This window comes from Pseudopipra pipra, chromosome 16, assembly GCF_036250125.1.
Source record: "Pseudopipra pipra isolate bDixPip1 chromosome 16, bDixPip1.hap1, whole genome shotgun sequence".
In the NCBI taxonomy this organism is placed as follows: Eukaryota; Metazoa; Chordata; class Aves; order Passeriformes; family Pipridae; genus Pseudopipra; species Pseudopipra pipra.
In genome coordinates, this window is record NC_087564.1 from 5345964 (window position 1) to 5364545 (window position 18582).

At 42.7% G+C, this 18582-nt stretch overlaps 2 protein-coding genes across 3 annotated transcripts in view; one reads left to right on the forward strand and one right to left on the reverse strand.

The window, feature by feature from the left end:
- Positions 1-18582, reverse strand: part of USP7 (ubiquitin specific peptidase 7) — a 146559-nt gene that overhangs the window by 62478 nt on the left and 65499 nt on the right. Inside the window, exon 31 of one of the 2 annotated variants that reach the window (XM_064672783.1) lies at positions 15426-16822. The exons of the other annotated variant lie outside the window; for it this stretch is intronic. Within the exon in view, the coding sequence (XP_064528853.1) occupies positions 16716-16822 (107 nt within the window). The 3' untranslated portion in view covers positions 15426-16715. Of the gene's footprint in view, positions 1-15425; positions 16823-18582 lie in introns of those variants that run through there. 2 annotated transcript variants of the gene reach the window in all.
- On the forward strand, positions 7-11423 carry LITAFD (LITAF domain containing). The gene is made up of 5 exons (XM_064672342.1): positions 7-152; positions 6727-6845; positions 8762-8827; positions 9928-10087; positions 10550-11423. Exons 2-5 carry the CDS (start codon positions 6740-6742, stop codon positions 10656-10658), a joined length of 441 nt encoding a protein of 146 aa, XP_064528412.1. The 5' UTR covers positions 7-152; positions 6727-6739; the 3' UTR covers positions 10659-11423.

The window sequence follows — 18582 nt, forward strand, 5'->3', positions numbered from 1 at the left end:
CAGCTGGATACGCCACTGGGGCATGACAGCAGGTCATGTCACTGGTCAGGTGTGTGTTCCTTCCCCAGGCACAGCCACAGTGCAAAGACATGGAGGAAGGGATCAACTTTTGAAGCTTTTTTCCTCCCCAGACTCACCAGAGCTACATAAAGGTAAGAGCTTTCAAATCACCTGGGATCAATACTGTGTTTACTCCTTAGGAAGTAAAGAAAGGGAGATGGCAAGGGCTAGAACAGGCAGTGGGCTCGAGGAGTGTGACAGCTGTGGCTCCCTGTTGTAAATGTTAACTTATTATGATTAAATTGTCAGGCTCTCAAAATCTGCAAGCCTCTCTCACGTTCCTAAAATCTGGAGGCAAAGATTTTTCTCAGGGTATTTTATCTTTCTCCTAGAACAGTTCAGAGGTGGAAAAGAGGAAAAGGAGCTTTCTGATAAGGTGGAAATGAGAACAGTAATAAGAATGGAAAGTCAAACTAATGAAACTGTTTTCACTATAGGAAAGGGCTTAGCTCACACATAAAAGCAGGGCAGACACCTGCTCTCTTCAAATGGATATTTATTCATAATAACTTTGTAAGAGTTGCTAAACCAGCTCCAGATGCTGTATGAGATGTTACTTGAGCTGTTCCATCAGTTTTCAATTGAAGGACAAGTTATGGACATTACTTTTTAAAGGGTATGAATGAAATGCTGGCTACCTGTGATTCAATGCTGTTTGTACAGGAATGTTTATCTATACAGGAATCATATGAAAAGATATCAAACATCAAATTTTAAGGTAATAGTGAAGTGCTGGAAACAATTGTGTAAGGCTGCCCTCAATTCTGACAGCTAAGAGGGAATGTGAAAGACAAAATTGTGTCAATAGAGGAAAAAAGGCTGAATCCAAACTGGGCATTTCCCACCTTCTGTGCTCAGGTTTTAAGGCACAACCAAATGTGACAATGTCAGTGCAGAATGGACACGGTGCCTCCCTGACACAGGATTTCCATGCACAACAAAGCTGAGCAAAACCAAGACTAATTAATTTGCTCATCATCACTGTTGCAGAACAGGAACTGAGCCCACCTTTTTTTCCCCCCCAGTCCAGGTTAATGCACAAACCACCGGACAATACTTCCCTTTAGTGGTTAGTACTCTATTTTTGGAATGGCAATTAGGGAGGGACAAGTTCTAATGCAATCCCAGGGCTCAGCTGTGCTCACCCTTCAGAGTAAGTGCCCTTTAAATGCAAGTGAAGTTGGTCATCTGAAGGGAACAAGAGATTGTACCTCAAACAGTAAATTAAGGAACAAGATTTAAGCAATACACCTGGTTTGCATCAAAGGTCAGCACAGAAATCAGTGGTGGATCTTATTTGGTATTTTAACTAATAACCTTGACAGAAATATAGGAGTGGCTAATAAAATGTATGACTGAAAAAACAAATTATGGAAGTGGAAAATCTATTATTCAGAATGAGAAAAGTTAGAGACCTGCTGTGAGGGTATTTATATGTGTTATAAAGTTACAAAGCAGTGAACTTAGAAAAGCATATCAGGAATTTCAGCTCCAAGCTGGGAGTTCATTAGTTCAGAATGACATTGGAGGAGAAAGACCCACTGCTGGTTAACGACAGCATAATACAAACCTCAGCACGATGTGCCTGTGGAAAAGGAAGCAGTGCTACTGGATTATTCTACAGACAGCATTTCCACTAAACACAAGATGACATTCATACCACTCTATAGGCTGAGGACAGAGCTCCTTGGCCATTCAGAGAAAAGGAGGATGAAGTCACTGCACAGAAATGAGAAGGACTCAGAGTCTTGCTTAGCCCTGTGAAAGAAAGGCTGCAGAGGGACAGGAATGCTCTCTGGGCTCTCTCGAGGGGAGAAGGTTGTTCTGTAAAAGCTTGATGCTGGCACAATAACACACAGGAATAAACTACCATCAATAATTTTAGACCAGGAGGTTTGTGAGAGTTTACAGTACTTTGAATTGCTTTCAGGTGAGAGCAACAGGAGCAGTAAATGTACTGAATTATAGACCGGAGCTCCCTTCACGAAGGATTAACCCAACACAAGCATCTGATGTGGGACAGGACTGGAAAATCCAGGGAGTCCCTGCCTGTCCAGCAGCCTTGTGAGCCCAGGGAGGCAGGGCCAGGCTGCTGATGTGCATGCATGAAGGAGAGAAGGTTGTCTCCAAGGAGGAGAAAGCAAAGAGCTCTTTCTTTCTCAGTAGAGCTTAGTTCACTAATATTTCACTCTTCAGTATATGCTTCCTCGTGATTTTGTGAACAGTGGTTGAACTCATTTTACTCTAAATTTCCATGTAAGCCATAAAGACTTGGATTATACATAAATTATACATAATTATCTCCCTTTCTACATGAAAGCAGGAGAAGCAGTGGCTACCCAGTGACTTTAAGTGTTCTGCCCTGCTCCCTGGCTCAATGACAAAAGCATTCTGATGACTTCAACAGATCAACAACCCCCTTCTTTCACTGACCACTTCCAGAATTGACCTTACCTGTTGGGTAGTGAGCCCGTGCAGTCAACAGACAAGCCAAGGGAACCAGGTGAAGAGTTTGCAATGAGAAATATGGTGCCTATTCCACTGAATCCCAGACAGCTACATCCTCTCCACTTGAAGAGGCTGATCCAGACTTAAAATCCAGAATAACTGTAGCATTGAAAATTAAATTCAGGAGTAAGGAATGGGGAATTGGCAGAGCATCCTTCATCTCCTTGAACAAGCTGTCTGCTTCAGGCACACTGAAAAGTTTTTAATGTCCAATTTCTAATTTGCTGCCAGCAGTCATCTCTTTTAGCTTCTATTTTAAAAATAAGAATAGACAAATACCTGAATGCTGCTCCCCAACTATGCTTGTCAGTATTAGAGCTGGAGCTATTCCTTCCTGAACATCTAAAAAGCCTTGGCACATTGTCAATTTTACTTTAAATGACCAACTCAGGACTAAAGGGAAAAGATCTCTCCTCTGAGGAATTCAGTGTTTCATTGCTAGCCAAAAACTAGAATTAACTGCTTCAACCAAGTAAAACAGGCATTTGATATTATTCAAGCCACAGACACAATTGTATGCCACCAATGGCATTTTATGGCCACTGTTTAAAACATCAGAAACTTAAATTGTCTCATAAACCCAGCTGGAAGGGCTAAATGCCCAGGAAAACATTAAACTAGTGATGGCAGGAGAACAAGAACACGTTACAGCAAACTGAAAGCCTTTGGACCAGCATCCTACAAGCCAAGAGGTCACTGGTGAAAACTGCTATACCTCCATAAAATGTAAAGATCCCTTACTATAATGTTTTAATGTTAATCTTCCAAACTACAAAACTTTCGAACGTATGACGCTACTTTCTTCAAATACCTGAATCAATTAATGTTTCCTCCCAAATGCCATGTTCCCTTTTTCCTGTCTCTGAACCCACTCTTACTGAATGGCAAATCCCAGACGGATCTCAGCTGGAGCTGGAATGGAGACTAAATGCTTTTCTTACAAAGTCACTGCTTGCTGTCCTGCCTAAGATCCTGGATGCCATCCTTGACAGCCAGATATGAATCTGAAAGGAGAAGAATTAGCACTGCCCAGAATTTTGATTTTTCAGCTGAACCCCCTTTACAGGCAGAGATGACAGTGCCTGTGCCTCTCTGCAGGCACTTGGAGCTAATCCCATCGGTGGGATCATTCAGCCATCAGGGACATTGAGGAGGGGAATGCAGAGGTGAGAGCTGGAGAGCAGGCTCTGCCGTGGAATTTCGCAGCTCATCAGCTTTGCTTGCCTGCATGAGGCTGCTCTTCACACCAGAACACAAGACTCTGGAGCAAACCCAGAGAAAGGTGATGGAAACTGCTTGTCCATTCTTCCCTAGGATTTGTCCTTCCTGGAACATAAAGGCTTTGTCATTTCCACCTTACTTTCCCCGAATTGGCTCTTTGTGTACATGCCTCGGGGTGTGATTTGCTTCTTTTTTGTAAAATACTAATTTCCACAGGACTTAAAGTGAGTTTTATTTTCCAGTGCAAACCAGTTATATCCATGTGTAGAAGAGACTAAAACTTCAGAGGAGAGAAGGCAGGCACTGAATTGTTTTGGTGTTCTTGGCACTATACATTTATGCCTGCAAATTGAGCAGTTTGCAGTAGTTTGACTCAATCAGCTTCAGATAAACCAAGGCCCCACTTCAGGAGAACACAAGGTCTGCCCTGCCCTTGCAGAGAGCTCTGTTTGCTCAGTGTGACTGCAAAGACAACTCACATCACTTCTCAAGCTATTAACATCCTTCTGGATGTTACTGGATTCTGTAGGGAAGTTTATAGGACATTTTCCTACTCTTCAGGAACTGCTGCCTGGTATTTCTCCTTATGATTTTTTCCTACAGAGCTACCAACAGTGCAAGATATGGGTTGTCTTCCATATCTTCCTCTCCAGAAGATGATCACATCTAAAAGAGAGGAATGTCTCTAATCTGTGGCAACAACACTTACAGGTTTGGAGGTCACAGCCCCAAAGAGCTCTTGGGCATCATAGACACGGTTGCAACCAAGAACTGAGAGTAACCACTTATGTGCCAAATTTAAGGGTCTACTGAGTTGTATAACACACCCTAGAAAATGCTTTTTCTGGACCTCTGGACTTCCAGCAATCAGCCCCAGAGGGTGTCCAACCCCCTGGTACTTTCCCCCAAGCAGGTTGAAGATGCTCCTGCAGAAGCCGAGGTCCAGCTGCCCATCCAGCTCTCCCAGCTCACGTGGTCTGGGGCAGGTCCTCCATCCCAACACACAGAGCTACTGGCAGCACTATAAGAAGCACTTAACAAGACACTGAAAGTGAGCAAATTCAGGGCACCAACTCTGTCCACAGCCCATGGCCCAGAGCTTCTGTGCTGGTGGCTCAAATAGATCAAACACAAACCTGGCACCCAGTGGGACTCCCACACTATTCCCGGCTCTGCTGCTGATTCACTTCTGCATCTCTTGTCCTACACATTTAGCTGGTGATATTATCCTCATACCTCACTGGGTGGAGCCAGGATTACTCAGTGTTTGCTTGCACTCAGCAGTTAACTTGACATGCTCTCACTGCATTGTTCCCTCCTACTCTATGCCTCATGCAGCCCTTCTGCCTGGGCCTGGATGGAATTCAAAAGCCCTTTCCTCTTCTTCCTGTTTCACAGTGAGGGAGATGAATTCTGCAGAAGTGTCACCCAAACTGACACCACCCAGTATTTAGTGTGTGGTGCTTCAGTACCAAGACAGCAATAAGACAAAAACTTGGAGACTCCCTGTAATTTTATCCTCTAATCCTTGTCCCAGGGGAACAGCTCTTGGTCAACACTGGCTAATGCAACATTGTCTATCATCACACTCCTGAACCCGGTTACTACTGACACACTGTCTTTCTCCTCTGTATGTGATTACTCTCCCTTGGATCTCACAGCTTCATCCTACCCAAGTTCTCTTGACTCTTTTTTCTTCTCAGTGGGATCCTCATGAACCTTCTACAAAGGCCTGTTAATACTTCTGACATTCCCAATCACCTGTTTCACCTCTTTTATAATAAGCATAGTGAGATGCACCTTTCTCCATCCCTCCTCTCCAATCCATATATTAGCGATTTTTCCAGTATTTTTGGCCTTAATGTGGCCAATGCTGTATTTCTCTTTTTTTTTCTCCACACCATCCTACCTATTCCCTTTATTATCCATTCTGCTGCCATTTTCCATGTCACTTCCCATTCATCCAGATTTGTGAAAATTACAGCACTTCTTCCCTAGTAATATTTTCAAATTCCTCATTTTCTACCTCCCTCAAGGACTGATGTTTTATTTCAGCACTACTGATCTCTGGTCTTTTGTCCTTCCCATACATATTTCCCCCTGAAACTGCCCTTCCTTGCTGACCTGTGCAAGAGGCTGAAACTTTCTTCTGCAAAGGGCTCTTGCAGTTAATGTTAGTAGGAAATCAGCTAGGAATAATTAACACCTTTCCATTTACAGTGACACAGTAATACAAACACACGTCTGGGTCCTCTTCTTCCCACTCTTCTTTCCTGTGAGGAACAGCTCCTGCCAACACCTGCAAAACACACATTTTGTGGCCTGATCTTGTTCAGAGCCTCAGGCAGTGCAGTCATAGGTAACAATGACATTTCCCAACAAAAGCCTGTCACCTACCGATGAGACAACAGTTTCACAGAACAAAACTGGGCATGATAACGATGGTGATAAGGTTGCACAATAACCCAAAGAAGGACTGATTCGAATTGCCACTGATTGCACTGACTTAGTGACACGTGAAGGTTTTTCACAAGTGCTCCTAAGTGTGCTCTTCCTCTCCTTGATTATTTTGATAATGCACAGGAGAAAAAAAAAAAAAAAGAGGTTCACTTTTCTGCAAAGGTAACACTTTCAGTCACAAGTTTACACACTGTGAATAGTGTGTTTTCTGGGGGAATATTTCTAGCTTTCCAACACAAAGAAATATGTAAAGATGCTATTTTCTGCTCTTCCTTTACATCCTCCTCATCGTGAAGTGTAACAGGAACTGACTGCACTTCAGCCTACAAAAAAAGCCAGAATATGAGAACTGCTAATTTGCCTCCAAGTAAAACCTGAGTGTGAGAACTAGGAACTACAGAGGCACTGAGAGACAAACACAGGGCACTGAGAGTCACATACTGTAGATTTTATTTTGTTTTGCCCTACTTTTGGCAGGTGAACTGCAGACATGCCCAGTGAGAAGGGACGTGTGGAAATTCCTATGATTATGTATGAACCTCACCAGGATTCCTACAGGCAAGAACCCTCTGCACCAGAGTTCTGCAGCCAGGAGGGTAAGGAGGCTTCACCAGGGGGTTGGAAAGAGCATCTGATGGGGGTTGTGTGGCAAACTGATGGTTGGATCCTGAGCTGGATCATACAGGACCCAGCCTTGCCAGGACATGATGGGTTTAGAAAGCTTCTGTGCCAGAATATAAACCCCAGGGTTGGGGTAGGCAAGCTGGTGGGATCTCCTAATAAAAGCATCATTTAAAATGGCAATAAATATTTTTGTCCGTCTAGTTAATAATTTTTTCAAACTGCACATTCTTTACTGGAAAAGAAATTGCAGTTGTATCTCTACAGTAATTTCATCTTATGAACAAGCAGATGTTCAGCCAGCAAACTTTGTACATGGATGGGCTGTGTCTTGCTTAAACTGTCACCTAGTTTTCCAGAGGACTGGCCTTTTCCCAACACTCCTGCTGACCAGAGCTGCCCTCCCTGGTTGAGTCAGTTCTGCCCCAGGCTCTGTAGGGGGGAACAACCCCTCCCCACGACTGAAGTGCTGACAATTCAGCTCAAAGACTGAGAGTGGGTGCCGACAGCTGCTGCTCTGCTGGGTTGGCTTTTCTCTCTGAAACCAGGCAGCGCTTTCACACCTACACAAGTATCTCACAACGCTCCTTTGTCTTCTGCCTCACTGAAAGACACACACATATATTGTGATTGTTACCTTCCTGCTCTTGAGGGAATTGCCCTTTACCGGGCAGGACTGGAGAAAAAAAACAGAGTGGGAGGTCAGGTGGTGACTAATAAGGCTGGATGTGTCAGTACTGGGCCTCTAGAGGGGACTAATTTTCAGAGAATTTTACTCTGACCAGCTCTCTCTGTAAATATTTTTTGACTAGCCTCTTTCTAAACTCAGAAGAGATTAGAAGTTGGGGAGAAAAAGTCTCACTTGTGAGCTACTCAAGCAAGGGACAGGCACCCCACACATCTAATGGTGAGCTGCAGTGTCCTGTCCTTGTGCAGGAAGCAGGTCCTTCACAAAAACACACTGAGTGGTAACTCACTTGTACTAAGCACATTCCTTTCCTAGATCAGAAGGAAATTATTTAGTTCTTAGTTTTTTACAATTTTTTTTCTCCACAAATAACACCCCGTTTAAAAAAAAAAAAAACCCAAACAAAAAACTCCCTCAAAACCAAAAACTGAACACCCCCCCACCACCATGAAACCCAAATGCCACTGTAAATCTCTACCACTCCTGGAAAGGCATTCAAGGAAACATTGCTAACTTTTTTTCAAGTTTGCCATTGCATTTTTGTCTCAGTCTGGAAAATTCCAGTTTTGTATCTCACTTTGTGTCCCTGTGGGCTTGACCAAACAGGACTTCTCATCAGACTGCCCTCCTGCTCCAGCCCAGTTTAGTTTGATACCAGATAGTTTGATACCACCTCCACACTATCTGGCTGCAAACCTTTTCACGTGAATTTATTTTGAATTTCATTTATTCCGCCTCAGGTAGGCTGACTGCATTCTTAATTTGTAAGATTAGTAAAAGACCTAAAAAAACTTGCGGTCTCTTAGTCACCAGCTTCCCTCTTCCTAAAAAACAAAAGGACTTTTTCCTAGAAAAAAGAGTACAGTGCAATTACTTGGCTGGAAGCTGAGGGCAGATAAAGCTCAAACCAGAAAAAGGTTCTAAATACTAATAGCAAGGGTAGTTATCCCTGAAGTTAAAGGTAGGAGACAACACCAATTGCCTGATGGCATTTGTCTGTTAGAAGCTGCTTTGATGAATTTCTTGTAATTACTGAAAAGGTGATCCAGAAAGTTCCTCTATATCCTTCAAATCTCTTCTCCAGAGAAAACATGATCGTTTATCAGCCTTAAATTAAGACCAAGTATCATTCCAGTGTTACCCTGGAGCAGGTGCAGTAGGAGCTGTTTGCACTCACATATTGCCCTGCTTTTCTTTGCACAGGGGGTTATGAGTTCCCTTCTCCCCCTCCTTACTCCTACCGAGAAACCACCACCATCGAGCAGCCAGGTAAGTGCCAGGGGACTGGGTTTCTGACAGTGCCTGTGGTTCTCCGTGCTAACAGAAGGGAAACAGTTCCAGTTTTAAAGTCAACAGAGAAGATGGGAGTTTTCTGAGCCAATCACAATCTAAGAAGCTTGAAAATTTCCCTAGAAATGTTGGCAGATAAACTGAGAGACTCGGACTTGGTTTTCCAGCATTAGCCCATCTATAGAAGTACCCATTTTTTTAAAAACCAGCTGGAAGCCAGGACTTTCAGAACAAATCATTTTAAGTCCAGTGTTTCTGCTCTACTCACCTTTATGGAAGTGGAGAAGCTCAAAGGAGGTGCTTAGGAAAGGCTTCAAAGAATAGTCAATAACATCTCATACAGGAGGAAAGAAGACGTAATACATTTTTAAAAACCCCTAAGATCAGAAGGCAATTAAACTCAGACATGCTATATCCTGTCTATCCAACAGATGATACCTTCCCACTCCTCAAGTTTTGCCTCAGGCTACAGTGTGAAGTTGTACCCTAAACTTGTTTAGGATCATTAAACCAGTATTTTTTTACTGAAAACATTTCTGAAAAAATATCCTTCGTGTACCTACAAGTGCCATGTCCTTCAGGGAGTCCAACAGTCAGGTTCAAACTGAGGAAACATGACTTTATTAACTGGGGACAGCACCAAGGCCAGATGGCATTTGTATGTTAGAAGCTGCTTTGATGAATTTCTTGTAATTACTGAAAAGTTGATCCAGAAAGTTCCTCTATATCCTTCAAATCTCTTCTTCAGAGAAAACATGCATTTTCCTATTATTTTAAATATCAGAAGATAAACTCTCAGTGTCAGAGTACATCCATCAGTGGGTGGGGGTGGAGGCTGCCTGACTGTGGGGATTATCCCATAGGCCATTCCCTGGACATGTCCTTATCCAAGTAAACACTGGCTGTGTATCTTTGGGATACACAGAACAAGCAGTACAGTGATTCTTATGAATATACCTGCAATTAATGGTAACACAGGTGCTGCATTAAACCTACATTCTCCAACTGATATTCTGTATCTTGGAAAGTATTTCTTGTGCTTCTAATTTTGCTGCTTCCCCTTTCCTCTTGAACTCAAGTTTACTTGGTGTCTCAGCCCCCGATCATCGTAGCAGGGATCTTCTCAAGCAAACCAACATCCACAATATGTCCTTCCTGCCGCCAGCACATCACCACCCAGGTCACCTACAGACTGGGCAAGCTGTCCTTCCTCCTGTGCACCAGCCTGTGCATGGTTGGGTAAGCTTTCATGTACATTTTGCAGAGTAGCAGAGGGCTAAAAAAAGAGTAATTAAAAATAAAAGTTCTAGCTAGTGCTTATATAGACAGTTTGCCCTTCTCTACTTGATAAGAAGACATTCTGTCCATTCTAGATACAATCATCATGGCTACAGAGGATGCAAACCTGCTAAATTTAACCCAGTATGTTATTACTTTTCAAAAGACAAGCAAAAATTATTACAGCATTGCCTACTTCCCTACTGCAATTTAGGATCGGGCTCAGAATCAGATTAATGCATAAGATGTCAGCGCCGAAGAAGATTAATTTTTGGAAGATACTTTAAACATTAATAGACTTGGGAGAGAAGTGGATTTGTGCAGTGAAAAGACAGACAGAATAAGGCAGAGAAAAAGCACAGCTGTGGGCAGCAGAAAGAAAAGCCAGTGAATCATCTCTGTCCATCTCCCCTTTGGCTGCAGGTGCTGTTTTGGATGCTGCTTCGTACCTTTGTTTGTGAAGATCTTCAAGGACGCAGACCATTACTGCCCTTACTGCCAGTTTCACATTTATAGATACAAAAGACTGTAGAGACAAAGTTTATGCAACTAGATGACGTAAAGTGTCCGTTTCCCAATGGCATAAGATTCTACTCATAAAACTCCTGCTAGAAACAGCTCCCCTGCTGGTGAATCCACCTGGTAAACTCCAGTTTACCATCACATGGTGGGACTGACTTAAAACAAAAAGCCTTGAAGATTAATTTACAGTGTCACTTGAACTTATGCTCTATTTGATTCGCTGCCCTGAGCTGTGAAGTTACCAGCTCTTGAGTACTTCAGTACTACTGCTCCTTCTCTCAGATCTCCAACCCAGCTGGACACAGACTCCTCTGGACCTGCCAACCCACCAGGACCCGAGAGGTTTGGACATGCACCTTTTAGAGAAGCACTCACCTTCTGTGCACTGGAACTGACTGGTCGGGATTTCATTTCTCTCTGCTCTTCTTCCTACGGGACCCACCCCTGCAGGGCTGTGGGTGGGACACTGTAGCTGATTATTTATTAACAAAATGCTAAGTTATGAGACTGTCTTTGCTCTGTTATAGACGAGGTAAGAAAATAAACCTGTTATTGTTAACAATGCTGGCAAAACATCTCCTGTCTGCATTGCTGCCATGACCCACTGCACCCAGAGCAGGTCACACTGGGACACCCCTTTTACATTAACAAATCAAGATACAAAAGGCAAACACATAAAGAAGAAAAATCAGCAAGCACAGCTTGAAAAGAATCATCACAACCACAACACAAGGCCCTCATTCTACCTCTCTGCGTTCCCACTGCAATGCATCATCTCCCAAACCAGGACTTAATAGAGACTTTAGATTTTAAAGAGAACTTTTACAGTTCTCATCTAACTGACAGCAGCAGCTGCTGCTTATTGCTTGCTGGAAAAACAAACAGAAGAAGAGAAGAAATGCCCACATATTTCAATGGTAAATGCTTTTATGTTGGCAGGATGAGCGGCAGCGTCCCTGAGCTGCTCCCCTGCCCTGCTCTGGGCACAGGGCCTGCAATATTGGGCACTTTTTAGTGTCCAAACTTCCTCAGCCAAAACTTAACAGGAACCAGGCACGTCCCTCAGCAGCTGTTCAGGAGGTCAGTCCTTCAGTGGCCCCTCTGTGCAGGGGGCTGGGGGCACCCCCGACACCAACCCCTGGCCAGCAAGGACAGGGGGGACAGGGGACACCCAGCAGGGTCAGGGACACTGGAGAGGGTCAGGGGCACCGGGAAAGGTCAGGGACTGGGGCAGAGAAAGGGGATACCGGGTAGGGTCAGGGAACACTGGGCAGAGATAGGAAAGCCAGTCAGGGTCAGGGGCACTGGACAGGGTCAGGGAACATCAGGCAGCGACAGGGGACAATGGGGAGGGTCAGGGACATCAGGCAGGGACAGGGACACTGGGGCAAGGTCAGGGGACAGTAGGTAGAATCAGGGATACCAGGGCAGGGACAGGGACAGTGGGGAGGGACAGGGGACACTGGGCAGGGGTACCACTGTCTCCTCTCCTCCACCTGGCACTTCCACACAGAGGGCAGGTCTGAACGGGGGTGTTGGATGCTGTGGGTGTGAAGGTGGCCATAGAAATGAGCTCCTGGAATGGCACTGCCCACCAGCCCCGTCATCCTAAACCACCCAGCACTGTCTGCACTGCAAACCACCTGTACTGAGCTGGTCCCACATCTCAGAATGGACAAACCCATCTCAGAATCCCACATCTCAGAATGGACAAACCGCTCCTACTGAGCTGGTCCCACATTTTAGCTAAACTAGGGGGGGTATGTGCACTGCTTTTTGCTTCAACAAGCACAGAACTCCAGCAAGTACAGAACTCCAGTCTGCAGACTGTGAGACATGAAAAAAGCACACTTGTATCAATATAAGTAAAAACTGTTAACTGCTTTCCCTGTCCTACACCACACCCAGACCCTGCACCCCCCAGCCTCCTCAACCCAGGCCTTCACTCAGTACCAAGGGTCAGTAACTCTCCCTCCTCTGGTCACCCAGCCTCCTCTGACCTGATGGAAAATAATTCCACAACCATCACCCCCACAGGCAGCCATGCAGATGTCAGCCCAACAGGTTTTGTACCACTTCACACATTTTTTTAAGATGTTAAGATTCTTCTCCATTTTAAAATCTGGCTGTGAACAGAAAGCTTTGCCGTTAAGTAGTGGTAAATAACACATCAAGTTGGTAACATTTGCCAGGAAGGGTGCAAACCCCAAACCTACATGAATATACAAAGAAATTATGTATATATATGATTTAAGATGTGCAGGAGGTATTTAACAGTAGTTAGGACATTTTTACAGCACTATTTACAGGTACAATAGTTTACACAAATATTTAATAAAAAAATAAAGGCTTCCAGGCACAGCCTGGAGGTTAGTAAATTTAATTTGCTGCTGTGCTTGGTACACAGCAAACTTCAACATTACCTGGGACAGAAATTAAGTTGAACACAGATTTGAAGCCAGATTTGGACATATCACATGTGAACACTTTCCCTTTTTCTGACCCTAAAGACCAGGTGGGTTTAAAAGCCCACAGTAAATGACACCTCACTGCTCACACACCAAACATCAACACTCTCCACCTCAAAATCCAAATGTTTTCGTTCCTTTGAGAAAAAAGGAGGGTTCAAAACTTGGAAATTGCTGTGCAAGTCAGCATTTACCTTCTGGCCAGCTCTTCCTACACTATGAATGTCATTCCTGACACACAAGTTGTCTGAATTTTGCAAAACTTATCTATTTGATCTAGCCAAAATCACCTTGACTTCTGAGCGAGCCATCCACTGCCACTCCCAACCCTTTTCCAAAATGAAGGGACGAGACACCAGTGCAGTGTTTTACCCTGGGCTATTTTATTTACAATATATACAAGTTCCTACAGAAAACGATTTCTCACAGAGGATATTAAATAGCAAAACCACGGTGCAGTTTAGCTCTGGGCACGGCCGCCTGCAGCCAGCACGGCGCCTCGGGCTGCTCCGAGCTCCGGTGGGATGCCGGGCGGGATGCTGGGGCGGGATGGGCGGGATGCCGGCACGGCAGCTCCGGAGGGGCAGCGGCTGAGGTAGATCCAGTATGCGGGAGGCACTCGCGCTCTGCTCATCGGCCGGGCCCTCCGACGCCTCCTGCGGCAGCACTGACTTGTCCCTTGTGGTACAAAGGGTGCTCGAGCTGGCTGTCACTCTCTAGTCAGCAACTATGTCACTGGTGTGATTTGCTCAGATTTCACAGAATGCTTTGGACTCCTTTAGGATAAAAGGCACTATGTAAATCTACAGGAACAACGCTCGCTATTGGCGGAGGGAGGATTCGGATGGGCCGTTAACATCGTGTTGCTCTGATGCTTTGTACCATGAAATTACATCCTTATTGCTTAACACTTATATTACCATTAGCTGAATTTAATGCATTCACTGTCTATTATCCAGATAGTTCCAAAATCTGCATAAGGAAATGGAAAGCATGGCAATTTTGAAGGCTGTGTTCTTGTAAATTTTTTAGAATGAACTAAACAAAACATACTGCACCTGAGAAAACCTCCTGTCTTCCTCTTCTCTTCATAGGTGTGTTTCCACATTTGAATAACAAGTTTACTTGTGCTCCAAAAAAAATTATTATTTTTTTTTCAGAAAATCCTTCAGTTATTGAAAACTGCATATGGAATGCCTCCAAGTATGGACTTCTTCAAACTAGTGTGGGAGTAGCACAAATACTGCAGCACATAAAATCTAGTCATCTAAAAACCAAAAGGCACCCAAAATCTACTTTGTTAGCGGCATTTTCTTCTGAAATAGGAAGGATTGTGGTTTCTTAAGATATTCCCTAAAAGCTGCCAACGTCCCATAAATTAATGTGAAAACGTAGTGACATTCATATACAAGCTCAATTTTATATCAGTCTACCATAACACTAAATTCACAAAATATAATTAGGGCTTACTACTGCTGACCAGAGCCTCTGATTTCACAGAAATAGTCTGAAAACAAATCCTGACATATAGTGAAAGTCTGTAGAGACAATCCAAGTACCAGTAAAACCACCACTTGGACGGTGTAATTCTCACCAGCTTGATGGAAATACAAACCAAAGGAAAACTTCCTCCACTTAAGGCATGCCAGTCAAGCACTTCCCTCTATCGCTAACCTACACACTTCAGCGACAAAAAAAGTAAACAACTAGTTTGCTTTGACTGGAAATAAGAAACAGTTAAAAGCACTGCAAGATACAAACTAAAAAGAAAACCAAACGTAGCTAAAACTTGCACTTTCTGTTTTGGTTATGAATACAGGGAACACATTACGGAGGGAACCTATTATTCTATGAAGAGACCTTACCTTTAGAGACTCCAGATTTCACTTTACACCATTTATAATATTAGACTTGAGAATCTGGACCACAAAATTTTGTACAGGCAGGCAGAGTCCAGTCTACCACGAAGACTCTACTACAAGCTTTACAAATGAACTAGTAAAATAATTTTTCCATTTGTCATTTGTACATGGCTCCTTCCTGGAAAACCTTTTATTTGTTAAGCTCAAATGTGACTAGTTAGGAGGTAAAAAAACCAAACCACAAAAAAAACCTCCAAAACCCAAAACTATCAGACAGAAAACCCCACAAAGTTTCCCCAAAACAACCAATGAGGATTATACAATTGTCAACACTTAAGGAAAAAACCACACCTTTAGCAAAATCTCACGAACGAAAACGTTTCCCAAAACTCTATTTCCAAGGAGAGGAGAAATCTTCTTCAATGTCCATGTCATCACTCATCGAAAAAAATTTTATAGAAAATTTTATTCAACATACAACATTTTCCAGCAAAAAAAGGCAATATACAGGAAGAGGAGTTGTACACTGCGGCTACAGAAACAAAATAAAATACTGGAAAAGAATGTAAAATTAAGTGTGAATTGCTGATTCTATCTTTACTGCACTCAAAACTAGACACGCGGCTGGCATTAGCTCCAAAAGAAAAGGAAGCAGTCTGGGGACTGAAATAAAACTACACACAATGAATATCAACATCAGTGAAATTCACTTGCAGACTCACCCAATAAAATTAACCTCCAAGTGTTAAATTGTACATGTTCATTCATTAAATATACAATTTCTTTTTTCTTTTTTTTTTCTTCTTTTTTCTGTTTTTTTTTCCTCCTTTTTTATACAAAGTCAACAGCTTACTAAACACTAGTGAGCATGCCCTCTGTGCTAAAAGGCTAGTTCTTGTGTTTTCCCCATCTCTTCCCATGGTAACTAAATTAATGATATTTATAATCTTTTCACTTGCTTTTGCCAACTTTTGAGTGTCATTCTATTTGCCAGAAGATGGCATAATAAATTGCAACAGTATTTATCAATGGTTTGAAAATTTCATCAAAAGACCCAAATATCTCTTTTTTTTTAGGACTCAGGGCATCCACTTGGCAAAACGGGATGCAAAGTATTGACTAAATTAAATGAAAACTAGTTTATTAAAAAAGATTCTATGAAGCTGGAGGAGACAAAAATCCCGAATAAGTGCCAACAATGTACACAATGAAGTAGAGATTGCTATTTATTGATGATGTGAGTTTGTTTTTTTTTTTGCATTTACAAATGCACAAAAATGTCATTTAAAGTATAACTGAAGGAAATAAATCTGATGTGAGTCTAAACATAAGACTTACTAGCTGCAGTGATGGTGAACACCACACTGGGAAGGGCAGCCAGTCAGCTTATGCCATCTATAAACGTACTACAGACAAATAATTTTGCCAATGTCAACTGTTCTACTAAACTCTTCCCTCATTATGCTGACAATTGCCTTGCATTACGTTTACCATAAAATAACTCTCATTGGCATCCAAGCTTTTATAAAAACACCTTCATTTTGCTCAAAAAGGGCAGTCAATAGATACAGAGAAGCCAAACTGAACAGCCTCAACAAAATAAAATTAACATCAGCAGCAAATCCTCTTGCTGAAGACTTCAGATATAGTGCACGTGTACCAAAGTTCTACAGTTGTTAAAAAGGTGCACACACACACTTATTTTTGTCCCTTGCCTTGACAATCTGGTTAAGTAAGTCAGTTATGGATTTTAATAGCTTTTTCAAGGTAAGTGTAGCGACTTCTCTTTGGGGCTTTATTGAAATGGTCAAGCCCTAGCCATGGCCTTGGATGAGACATGTTGCCTAGAAAAGAAAAGAGAAAAACATTATTGAAGTTTTAAGACTGCATTGGAACATTTCTGTTACACAAACTACTTCTGTGTGCCCTGTTCACAGTTTGCTGGGAATCACAGGGGAGGGAAGGAGGCTGCAGAACAGCCCTGCAGTCCACAGCCAACAGGGCACTTTCCTGACCAACAATACATTTTACAGCTGTTTCTGAATCAGGCAGCTGTTTTGTCCCTTCTTCAGTCACTTACAGGAGTTTACAGCAGTGAACTGTGTGCTAAGCAAGAAAACTACTGTTAAAACCTATGGCCACAGGCATATCAAGTACCAGCTTTCACCCAAGTGCTGAGCCTGTTTCAAACAGGGAGGTTTCCATCATCAAAATGTGGCAACCTACAGCATTCACTCTATTGTAAGTTATCTCTGCTATTTTAAGCTAATCCGATCACCTGGTTAAAGTGGGAATATTTGTTAAATTCATGTAAAAAGCAAATAATGTTAATGAACAAAACATGTAACTGACCCTCCTCTTTACAGTTTTTTCTCAGAAAATAGTCAAATTTAGATTGCAAAGAAAACATACAGATTGTTTCACTTGTTCAACCTAATATGATTTTTTCTACTGCTAATTTTCATGAAAAGCCACAGTCCACACCCTTCTTGCAAATGGAAGAAATACTTTTCTAAGATGTCCTCAATTCAGAGCATCACATGGTCTTTGAAGTGAAATGATAAAGGCAGAAACTAAAGAGTCCCCCAGCAAGAAAAGCACACTCTTACATTAAAAGCCATCAACTGCAACCACTAAAGCATAAACCCCTTGACCTTGTTCATTGCCTGCATCTGCATTTTGGGATCGATTTTCCTCAATCAAAATTATTTGGTTTTTTGCTTAACATAACAGTCAATGTCAAATAAAAAGAGAATTGCCAATCTTACTCGAATGTTTTTAGAGAAAAAAATTCAGTCCTACATGGCTAGTGCCAGCACAATCATTTCTATAGTGTACCTTGGCAAAAGCAGAGGGACACCATTGACATCAGCTATGTCAGATTGAGAAATGCCAGAACTGTGGTTCCATCAGTCCACCATATGTTAGAATTTGGTATTTGTACAAATTAATTCTATCAAAGTGTATTATATCAAAGGGGCAACTTCCCATGAACTCTAAAACCTTTTATTCTTACATTCCCTACAATTCCTACAAATGGTTCAAGTTTTCCCTTTTCCCCTTTCTGACATGTTCTGTACTTTTGCCCTGGTTAGTTTTTCGTGTTGTTTTGGCAAGAGTGGCTCTTCTTGCTCACAAAGTCTGACAGTTTGTTTCAGACTATTGCCTTTCCCTCCCAGATCCAAAAGAGATGACTCCCAGAAAACAACCAGGACTCTGCTTGCTCTGGGCACACCAGAGAGAGTTTATGTGTCCATGGAGAAATGTCCACCTCTAAGTTCATCTTCCAGAGACTCCTCACAAGTAGTGCAGAGAGAGAGGCCCCTCCAGTGACACACTCCTGGGCTCACACAACTTGTGCAGTTGTGAGTGGAGGCACTCACAGTTTTGGCAAATCCCCTCACAGCCATAAACCCAGCTGTGCAACACAGACAACAAGAGGACTTTATGCTGGGTTCCTGCAAAGTACTCAGGAATACTACAGGTCTAACCCTCTGCAGGTTTTGACATAAATGGACAGTTACAGGATTTCTTTACAAGTGTCACATAAATCCAGAGCACAGCTGGAAAAAACAGGAGGAAGCCTGACCCTAGCAAAACCTAC